We start from the raw sequence: 11,282 nt of genomic DNA, 5'->3' as shown, positions 1-11,282 counted from the left end.
AAGTCTTTAAGAAAGTTATTTCCGTTGCTTTGTTTGTACTTCACGACCTTGACAATCGGCAACATGCTCCCCCAAAACAATTGCAACATTTAAACATAGTATCTGCTGCACACCCACCTGCTTATGTCACCCAGTACATTCACCAAATGCCCTATCCTTTGACATTTATATTATGATTACTTTCCACTCTTCACTCTCATTTCCTTGCTTTAGCTTTTTTAATTCATATTTGTCTCACTGTGACTTCATACTGAATTATTCTTCCTTGCTTTCTTCGATCTTACTTCAGTCAATTATGTTTGTTCTTCTTCCGATTCACTTGCTACAGATCTATAATTAAAATTCACTCAAATACTCAAATACACCATTCACCGCCCACCTGCCTAATGCAATACCCCCATTCGCAGCTATTTCCATTTTTGTAAACATATCAGTGAGTTGTTCCATTTGTTCTGTGTAAGTATTTCTTGTCCAGATGTTCGCTGCTGATGCATTGTAGTGAGGCGCACAATCGTTACGTCACTGTCCGGGGTTTCCTAGTGAAGTGAACCCTACGGCGTCATGGCGGAGGCCGGTTCTCGGAAGACCCTGGATTGAAATGCCAGCTTTCTACAATCGCAGTTGACCAGCGAGCTCTAGACTTTGTTTACATCTAAATCGGGAAGGGGGACTTATTCGGATTTTGGAAGGAGAGTAAAAACCAACACTGCACCAGTTCTTCCGAACTGAATCGTTCGGGGCTGATCTCCCTGACTGGGAGATAGCTAGCTAGCGTAAGGTAGCGTTAGCTATCGCAGCTGCTAGCTCGCCTGTTAAATAAGAGAAGAAAGGATCTCTGAAGCGGAAAGGTGGATTTAAACAACAATTCCATTGGAGTTTGCCAGGTAACCGTAAATAACATCTGGTAACATACCGCGTGGAGTTACTTATCCCCTAGTTCAGTGAGAAAGTAAGCTAACGTTGCATGTTGATGTGGTAAAAGCCGCGAGAAGTGAGCGGCGAATGAAAACAAGATGGAAGAGGGTGAAGTTAGGTTAGCTAATTTGGTTTTGTGGGTTTAATAATGAATACTAAATAAGTTCAGTACTCAAATGTAGTCCACTACTTGCACAGACATTTGCATAGTTAAATATATTCTACTGTTAAACACCGGGTATAGACTATAACCGGAAAGTGAACATTCCAGCGGGTCCCTTCTAAGATGAACTAGCGCAAAGTTTTGTCATTTTGTTAGCTTCCGTGCTAGCCTCGTGCTTCATAACGTTAGCTAACGCTACTTTCCTTGGCAACCTTAGTAAACTCTGGACTACCATCCCTCTCACTTAATGTTTATCGAACCCGCGTTAAATAAAAGAGAGTGCACGCCATTTAAAGTTCGACCCGCATGGTTGCGGCATATGTTATGGAATTATAACGCCAACTGTTGCTTTAGTGTTTTACAAGTGTTATTATTGTGTAACGCAGAAAATCATCATACTAACGTTAGCACAACACATACGAGCTAACGTTAGCAAACAGTAATTAGTTAACGTTATTCATTATCATGTAGCAATAAAGTGGCCGTTATTAATCAAACCGATGGTAGCAATACGATAATGTCGCTATTTGTTGCGGTATATTGCTTTCCTTTGGAATTCACAGATAAAATAGTGTCTGGCGCGTTGGCAGTGGCTGCATACATTACTGCCAACGTACCCCGCCAATAGCTAATATTGGCGTCATTAGCCGGTATTAGCTAGTTAGCTACACGCTAAATTGTAGCCACACTAAGACTTGATGACACAAAGGTTGGCATAAGTCCGTTTAGTATGCGATATTTTTGGGCTTGTCTCAGGTTAATGTCGTTATTTAGTGTTTAGAGTGCCCATGGAGCTTCGTGTGGATGTGAAAACACGTTGTTGCTGCGCAGGCCTGATAGGCCTCTGCGGTGAGGAAAACCAATACAGCTAACGTTAAGTTAACAGTTAGCTAACGTTACATGGAACTGCAGCCGTTCGCACAGCCTCTGGTTTTAACTTTATTCATAAGTCAAAATAAAAATACGTGTTTTTGTGAGCTACGGAGATAGTTACCGTCTCTCAGCGCTAAAACGGACACCCTAAACTACTTCTCACAAATAGTGTCACAAAATATCGTGTGGTTAAGTGTATTGACAGCTCTACTAGGACAGGGCAATAGTTGGTCAGATATGGTATACTGAGCCGTAAATGCATTTGACTGTGTAAGCGTAGATGATTAGCTCCTGCAGTGTGTTATCAACAAGCACCCTGACGGATTCTCAGATTCTCTTCCTACATACTGCGGGGAAAGCATAATGTTACTGAAATTAGTCAGCTTTGATGAAGGCACAGTCATGGCCTTTCCCAGACAGTATATCTAACGTCTTTAATGTGTATCTTGTCATACAGGTTAACCACGTGGACGATAATACTACAGGTTGTCAGGGGGAGTCTATATATTGGACTTTAACATGGCTGGTCGCAGTGAGGATGAAAGTGTAAGCAACAGCAGTGGAGAATCAAGGTAAATTAACTGATCAGATTTCACAAAAGGACATCAGAGTAGTTTGATGATGGTGATACAATCTTTTGTTTTTTATAGAAGTCCAGTCTCAGATGACACAGCTGATAATATATTGATTATATTAACTGTGTATCAGACCCTTTTTGTACACATTAGACTGGATAAGAATACTTTCATACCACTTGTCTCCCATTTCTGTGTTTGGGACACTGCCATCTTCAGTTTATTTCCATTGAAATGTGCCTTTTATAAAGTTACAGACTGAGTCTAATGGAATGCCACTGTTGATAACAGTATTGTTGTTTTGAACAAGTCTGTTGTTTACACCACACAGCAGTATGTATACTGCAATGAGGCAGAATTTAACTATTTTTGAATGTTGTGATGGCAACTTAACTGAACTAATTATTGAAAATATGCACTTTCACACACACACACACACACACACACAAACAACGTGCACCATTTATCAGTGCCAGAATAGATGTCAATAAAGTTTAATAAATGCCAAACGGGTTTAGAAAAGGTTTTTTTTTGTACCAAGTATTATATCGACACCGGTCTTAAAACATTTCAGTCCAGTATTACAAACTGATTTTTTTTGTGAATGATTCATATATTAATTATTAATGCACACATATGTCTTTTAATTATTTCTCTTTAAATGTGACAGTAATTCTGATGATGAATCCGGTTCTGGATCGGGCTCAGCTTCAGGCTCCGCCTCAGGCTCCAGTTCCAGCTCCTCCAGCAGCAGCAGCCAATCAAGGAGCAGTGACTCAGGTAGTGGCTCAGACTCTGGCAGCCGGTCAGATTCTGACACAGAGAAATCCAAGGAGAAGATGGAACCGCCAAATAAGTCAAACATTGATGGAGCTGAGGTAAAGAAATTAGCGAAACATGGACTCCTATTTGTTACTAAAACTGGACATGTGGAGAAAATGAGATGAGTCGATCATTACATCTTAACTGTGAAGTTGCTGTTATATAACCGGCATCGAATCGTTAAACTTTGTGTGGAACGTTTTGTTAAAATGGACATAGCATTTTCTTGCATCTCTATGGCAACATTTCGTCTAATGCGGGGAATAGCTGAAAACATGCAGAGTTGCAATACTCAAAGAGTTCAGATGGTTTTGACCTTCGACCTAAACTCCGCAATACTGTCGTAAAGAAGCTCCGCTGTTTCCGGCTTTGCTTTTTTGCATGGAACCAAGCAGCGGTGAGGCGAAATAGCGCCGCAACAGTCCCGCCTGTGTGAAAGGGGCTCTAGTCACATGATACATTTTCAGAGCATCATCAGTGGCACACAGTTCCTTTTTGGGTGTTTGACACAGTGCTTGACTCTTGTCAAGTGAAAGCTTGTTAACCTGTTCACACATTTTTGGTAACTTTCCACTAAACTCATTGATTGCAGTTCTGGAAGTCCAACCCAAGTATCCTAGCAGTGCAAAGATCTGCTATGCTCAGAAAGCAGCAGCTTCAGCAACAGCAGCAGCAGAAGAGACAAAGCTCCTCAAATAGTGGATCTGATGAGGTTTGTTTGAATTGATCCCCAATCCACTTTCTCTGTGCTGCTTGACCTTTTTGAGGTATCATCTCTTTACTTAGCTGGAATTTCTATAATTGGAGGGGCACAATACATTTACATGAACTTTCTGTCTTTGATGATAATCTCTTTTAGGACTCGTCAAGTAGCGATGGATCTGACTCATCAAGTGGATCCAAAAGGAGAAGAAATTCAGCCTCCTCTGGATCGGGCTCTGGATCAGGTAGTGGTTCTGGATCAGACTCATCAGCGGAGGACAACAGTGACGAAACGGCATCAGACTATGAGCCTAGTCACAAAATCAAAAGCAGAAAGCCTCCAACAAAGTAAGTGGACAGTTGCCCTTTAATGGCTTTCTGGTAGGGTTGTAACACTATACTGGTATTAGAATTGGTGATTATAGTACTTTGTACATTTGCTTATTTAGTGTTTTATTTTACATTCTATAGTGCTGCTGACATGTAAACTAACATGCTTCAGTTATATAACATGCTCTGTTTTCAGTCCTTTAAAGGAACAGTGTGTAATATTTCGGGGGATTTATTGGAATATTATATTCATAGCTATATTTTCAGTTGTGTATAAGGACCTGAATAATTGTGTTTTCATTAGCTTCGAAAAGGCCATTTATATCTACATAGGGAGCGGGTCCTCATCCGCCTTCTTGCACCGCCATGTTTCTACAGCAGCCCAGAACGGACAAACCACACAATAGCTCTTTGTGAGAGCACTTTTGCGTATTTCCGAATCAAACAGGCTCCAGTGCTAAATTATTTAACACCGGAGTATTGATATGCCCCGACGATAGTGGTGCTTTTTAAAGTTTTTTTTTTTTTTTAAGTTGAAATGTTTTGGTGTAATTGATTATCACGCTGGAGCACACATCTCCTCTGCTCTCTCTGTGTGGGCTGAGCTCCTCCAACCACACACATGCACGCACGCACGCACACACACACAAGTCAGACAGGCTACGGTGGAGACACTGAAGACACCAGGTGAAGTAAAGATTACTCGAGTTGACGAGAACTTTGCTCTTTACTGTTCGTGCAATAAAACATTTGTGAGTAAAAAGTCAATACTTTATCAATACATCCGTTTAACAAACTTGAACATGTAAACAAAAGTGAAACCTAATTTAATTTGCTTTGTCTACAGTCTCATCCACCGATGCTATGTTTACACAAGCACAGACACTCGCTCGGCCAAAAGCATTCTTTTTTTTCTTTTTCTTTTTTAACAAACAAGCTAAAACAGAATCTGTCTAACTGTTTAGCTCAGTTTGTTTTTGTAAACGTCTTTGCTGTCTGAGACAAAGCAGCCACGAGGACATTCTTTATAAACTTCACTCAGGAATGTTAGTTATTTTATTGACATTTTAGATTTGTTTCTAGGGAGTTATTAATAGTGACTTTGCTGTTGTGAACATTACTATTGCTGCTATATAAACAATATTTAGTTATGTTTAAAATAGAAATACACAAATTCTGTTCTGAATTTATTTGTTTAAAAAAATTATACACATGGTCATGAGTATCAATAAGAGTTGCTTCTGGTAGGAATAAAATCCTAAAGATACCTTAATTCTCGGACACACTTGGAAAGAAAGTGGTGAGCGGAGGTGTATTTAGTTGGTTGCAATCTGCAACGCACCACTTGATGCCACTAAATCTTACACACTGTTTTAAGAAGAATCATTGTAACTGAAAATAAAAATGATAACAATACCATGAAACCCTGATATTGTCTGTAATGGTTAATTGTACTGTGAAAATCTCATCCAGTTAAAACCCGACTGCCTGCTACACTTTACATTACAGTCATTTAGCAGACGCTTTTATCCAAAGCGACTTACAATTCAGATCCTATCACATTCATACACTGTAGGCACAGCTACGGGAGCAATTTTGGGGTTAAGTGTCTTTCTCAAGGACACTTCGACATGCGACTAGCGGAGCTGGGGATCGAACCACCGATCCTCTGATTGAAGGATGGCCCTGCTCTTACAGGCTTACATTATTCTCTTAACTATTTCCCATTGTAGTGGTCACTCATCTCAGCCATTTAGGTATTGATCATAGGACCGTTTAAAGGAATACAAAGAGTGGTGTGAGTTTAACTCTGGCCATGTATTTTTTGTCATCTCTTGTCATGTCTCAGAATGAATTATCGGAATGGGAAGAAAAGCAGCAACCAGAAGAAGAAATCCCAGAAGCATTCTTCCTCTGAGGACGACGATGATAACTACAAGAAGGGGGCGTCTGCAGGGCAACGGCGGCAGGCCACAGTCAACATCAGCTACAAGGAGGACGAGGAGCTGAAGACCGATTCAGACGACCTGGTGGAAGTTCTGGGTGAAGATGTCCCGCAACCTGAGGAAGACGAGTTTGAAACACTGGAGAAAGTGATGGAAGGCAGGATAGGAAGGAAAAGAGGTAAAGAGCACAGTGCTAAGATTGATGATTTAACTATAGCTCTTGACAGGTGTTTAGCCAGGTATGGAATTTCAGGATTGTCATCACATTTTAAGAGTTGTATGGAGAATGAGGGAATTTGGGCATTTTTTTAGAGGAAGTTAGGAGATGCCAAGAAGTCAGTTTAGAAATCCAGTGTGATGAAACAGCTTGAGCTTCCTGTTGCTCTGTAAAAAAAAAAAAGAGGGTTCGCTCCAGTTGTAAGAATGATTGTAGAAATATGTTTCACAGTATTCCTTGTTCTTTTTTCCTAACAGCAACAGGAAGTGTAACCACTGTATACGCTGTAGAAGCAGACGGGGAGCCCAATGCCAACTTTAATAGCATCAAAGAGCCTGGTGAGATCCAGTATTTGATAAAGTGGAAGAACTGGGCCCATATCCACAACACTTGGGAGACAGAGGAGACACTCAAGTTACAGAACGTCAAAGGCATGAAGAAACTGGACAATTTCAAGAAGAAGGACCAGGAGAAAAAGAGATGGTGAGAGCTTGTTTATTTAATAAACCAAGAGCATCACACTTTATGAGTAATCTTAAGTCTCAGTGTCCCCCCTGGTCAATACAATGACCATACCCTTGCTAAACCCATACCTAAACTTACCATTTTCATTCTAATGCCCAAACCAAATGTCACCATCTCTAGCTTTGCCCTATCGAGCTGTTCTTGACAGGTTTTGTTCATTTAAACCTAAAACAATTGTTAATGTAATGTCTCAAAACATACATACGTACATAAAAAAAACAAAACATTTTTTCCAGTTGAACCTGTGTTCAGTGTGACTGAGAGTGTAATCTACTGATATAACTGTAATGCCACAAGACCCCATGCAACCATCTGCTCCAGGTGACTGATGGCAGTTTTGGCCATCTCCATTGGTTTAACCTTTAACCATTTTATTGTCTTCTGAGCAATTCAAAAACCGGACACCTCATTTATTTAAATGGGATATTGTTGATATAGAAATTTTTTTGGTGCAGCGCTGTCGGCGTCTACATTTTCCTAGTCTCTTTGTGGGATTCAAACCATCATCTTCTGGTAACAAGCGAGTAAATTTTTGCTGATGAAAATGATTTTTATTTAGCACCCTCTGAAAAAATTGTTTTCGAATGCGTTTTGTCCTCTCCCCAGGTTAAAGGCGGCTTCACCAGAGGATATAGAGTATTTCAATTGTCAGGAAGAATTGATGGATGACCTTCACTCTCAGTACCAGCTTGTAGAACGAATCATAGGTGCACATTCTACCTCACTTTGAAGCATTTTTCTCTGAATACATTTAATGCCATTGGATTTGTGCAACTAAATAAGTCCCTGAATTCCTTTTGAGCAGGACATTCAAACCAGAAGTCAGCGGCTGGTTACCCAGACTACCTATGCAAGTGGCAAGGTTTATCATACTCCGAGTGTAGCTGGGAAGACGGCGCTCTGATCGGCAGAAAGTTCCAGAAATGCATTGACGACTACATGAGCAGAAACCAGTCCAAGAGCATTCCATCCAGAGACTGCAAGGTAATGCACTGCCAAGTCTCCTTTGGCACTATGTTGGTAATGCATTACATCTTGAGCGATTTGAATTTAGTTTAGCTTGGTGTGACATCTTCTGGGTCCGTTTCCAGTCTGAAATAAACTGAACTTTGACTTTTGACTGAAACACTGACTACCACCAACTGTTGTTCTTTCCTGTAGGTGCTCAAACAGAGACCCAGGTTTATGCCCATGAAGAAGCAGCCAAGTTATATAGGAGGTGATGGACTGGAGCTCCGAGACTACCAGTTGGACAGCTTGAACTGGATGGCTCACTCCTGGTGCAAGTACGATTTAAGAAATCCTTAATTCTCAATTTGCATCATCTGAATGTCCATTCTGTAATACATCCCGCGGTCATATGCTGGAAGCACCATCTGTTGTCAGTGAGTAGCAGGTCCACAATCTGAGCTTATGGTGTTTCTCTGCTCCATCTTCATTCATAGAGGCAACAGTTGCATCCTTGCTGATGAGATGGGTTTAGGGAAGACCATCCAGACAATCTCCTTCCTCAACTACCTGTTAAATGATCACCAACTGTATGGACCCTTCTTGCTGGTTGTGCCTCTCTCTACACTTACCTCCTGGCAGAGAGAAATCCAGCTCTGGTCCCCTCAGATGAATGCTGTGGTCTATCTGGGAGACATCAGCAGCAGGAATATGGTACGATGCTTCAAACACCTGTTACACAAGGTTTTCAACTCTATTGATACAATTTCCTTGTCCCCTTCTCAGGAATTGAAGGTTAAAATGAATGGATACTAGCAGCAAAAGCATCAGTTTGTTAATGTTTTTCTTGTTTCCTTGTGTTTTCATTTAATAGATCAGGACACATGAGTGGATCCACGTCCATAGCAAGAGACTCAAATTTAACATCCTTCTCACAACATATGAGATTCTTCTCAAAGACAAGGTCAGCAGCTGCTTCACTTAATCATGGAATATGTGCTTGCTGTTATTTATCACTTAATTGCCTTTATTTATGACACATGAAATGGTAAAGTGAAATGGTAAAGTGCAGTATGATATTAATATATATAAAACTTGTAACATTTGTGCTTCTTCAGTCATTTTTGGGCAACGTTAACTGGGCCTTCATTGGTGTGGATGAGGCGCACCGACTGAAGAATGATGACTCCCTCCTCTACAAGACCATGATGGACTTCAAGTCCAATCACAGGCTTCTGATCACAGGAACGCCACTGCAGAACTCCCTGAAAGAGCTCTGGTCCCTGCTGCACTTCATTATGCCCGAGAAGTAGGCCATATCAATTGTTATGCTGAGATACTAACTTAAAATCAACCCAGTTTTAGAATCGGGTACTTTTCTCAATTTCGTTTTCCACTGCAGATAGCACCATGTAGGCGGATTGTGCGCTGATTGTTATAGCGATGCTGCGTCAAACGCCACACAAACATTGTGTTCTCTTGCTGGATCCTTTCAATGGCTACAGAGAAACGTCTACTACGTCATTTGAATCACGGCTCAATTTTGCAGGCTGCCTTTTTTTTTTCTTTCTTTTTTTATCCTGGTGGAGTGACTATAAAGAGAGAGAATTGAAGTGTAGATGTGACACAAACACTTGATTTGATAATGAATCCAGTATATGACACTTTATGAATTACACTGCAGTCTGGACTCTCTACAAACAGTAACAAACAGAGTGACTGCTGACTCGCATTGAACGGGTCCAATGTGGAATGAATGTGCATCTGCAGGTCTGTGTAATTTAGCCTACGTCTCCTGTATGTAATGTCTCATTTGGTCATGGTCTCACTCACTCTTCCCCTACTCATAGAACCGAACATCTGGTAACTACTAATTTATTTTTGTGCAATTCTTTTCTTTTGCAAGATGTTACCCGTGGAAACAACTTCAGCAATATCTGCTGCCTTACATTCATAACGCAGCTTCTCTCGCTCAACAGAGCAGCTTTGACTGTTAGGAGCACAGAAGCCTTCAGCTTCTGTGCTGAAGGCTTCTGTTGATAGGCTGTGCTGAAGGCTTCTGTTGATAGGCTGTTACTCGTGACATGTAGCCATTCAGATAATGCCGTGGGCGGGATTTTGAGTGAAACCAGAGTGGTGACTGCTTCAGAGCCAAAGTAGTGCATTTTATAATTCATTTATTTGATCGGCAATCAGATTTAAAAGAAAAGGTGAAAATGCTGAACATCGAAGCCGATTATCAGTCAGTACTACGGCAAACAGTGATGTGCACTAGAAGAGGTCTGTGAAATTCTTTCCAGCTTGTTTTAGAAGAGCTCCATTGATTTAATACACCATGGGTGTGTTTACAGGTCTTGGGGAGTACTGCTGCATATTTTTTTTTAAAGTTCTATATCGCCCTTTGTGTCTCCAAAAGGAGCTGTGTCAAGTCCGATGAATGAAGTGTTGTCAGTTGAGTCAACGTCAGTTGGGGCTGAAACGGTCCTGATGTACAGTATAGGTGGTATATAGCAATACATCATGAAACACTTTATGAAACAAACAAGCCAATGAGACACTTAATCAGTTTGGCTCATTTTGTTTTAAGGAGGACTAAATGAAGAATTTAATTCTGTATCTTGTACCGTGAGATGACTGTATTGCCACACCACCACTGATGTGTGTTGTATGTCTTGTTTCTCAAGGTTTCACTCTTGGGAGCTGTTCGAGGAGGCGCATGGTAAAGGCAGGGACTCGGGCTACACCAGTTTGCACAAAGAGCTTGAACCTTTTTTACTGCGCCGAGTCAAGAAGGATGTGGAGAAATCTCTTCCTGCCAAAGTGGAGCAGATCCTCAGAGTGGAGATGAGCGCTATCCAGAAACAGTATTACAAGTAAGAGCTGGACACGTCCCTGTTAACACAAAAACATTTAGATACGACATCTGCTTCAGTTCAGTTGATCTGTGTTCAGCTCTTGCTTGAGTGATACACAGAAGAGTTTGTCGTTATGGGTTATGATTTCTAGTTAATCTAATTTTGCTGCGAGATAGAGATGCACCATTTGAAATTTTCTTGGCCGATTCCGATTGTACTTTGTGATTCATCTACAATGGTTATTTGCATAAAACAATAAATCTTGGTTGTAATAAATATGTATGTGTGTGTGTGTATGTATGTATGTGTATGTGTGTGTATATATGTGTATGTATATATATATGTGTATGTATATATATATGTGTATGTATATATATATGTGTATGTATATATATGTGTATGTATATATAT

At 40.6% G+C, this 11,282-nt stretch overlaps 1 protein-coding gene across 1 annotated transcript in view; it reads left to right on the top strand.

Moving 5' to 3' along the window:
- The first annotated feature begins 518 nt into the window (after positions 1-518).
- The window catches only part of chd1 (chromodomain helicase DNA binding protein 1), a 42,950-nt gene continuing 32,186 nt past the window's right edge, over positions 519-11,282 (top strand). The window contains exons 1-14 of the mRNA XM_031878710.1: positions 519-884; positions 2,409-2,523; positions 3,197-3,404; positions 3,941-4,060; positions 4,208-4,398; positions 6,230-6,504; positions 6,801-7,026; positions 7,675-7,775; positions 7,874-8,052; positions 8,230-8,354; positions 8,514-8,730; positions 8,891-8,980; positions 9,135-9,325; positions 10,701-10,889. Of these exons, the coding sequence (XP_031734570.1) occupies positions 2,471-2,523; positions 3,197-3,404; positions 3,941-4,060; positions 4,208-4,398; positions 6,230-6,504; positions 6,801-7,026; positions 7,675-7,775; positions 7,874-8,052; positions 8,230-8,354; positions 8,514-8,730; positions 8,891-8,980; positions 9,135-9,325; positions 10,701-10,889 (2,165 nt within the window). The 5' untranslated portion in view covers positions 519-884; positions 2,409-2,470. The remainder of the gene's footprint in view (positions 885-2,408; positions 2,524-3,196; positions 3,405-3,940; positions 4,061-4,207; positions 4,399-6,229; positions 6,505-6,800; positions 7,027-7,674; positions 7,776-7,873; positions 8,053-8,229; positions 8,355-8,513; positions 8,731-8,890; positions 8,981-9,134; positions 9,326-10,700; positions 10,890-11,282) is intronic.

Source organism: Anarrhichthys ocellatus, unplaced genomic scaffold (genome assembly GCF_004355925.1).
Source record: "Anarrhichthys ocellatus isolate YVR2014 unplaced genomic scaffold, GSC_Weel_1.0 scaffold195, whole genome shotgun sequence".
Classification (NCBI taxonomy): Eukaryota; Metazoa; Chordata; class Actinopteri; order Perciformes; family Anarhichadidae; genus Anarrhichthys; species Anarrhichthys ocellatus.
The sequence above is the reverse complement of the archived record's forward strand: the minus strand, read 5'-3'. Positions and strand labels throughout refer to the sequence as shown.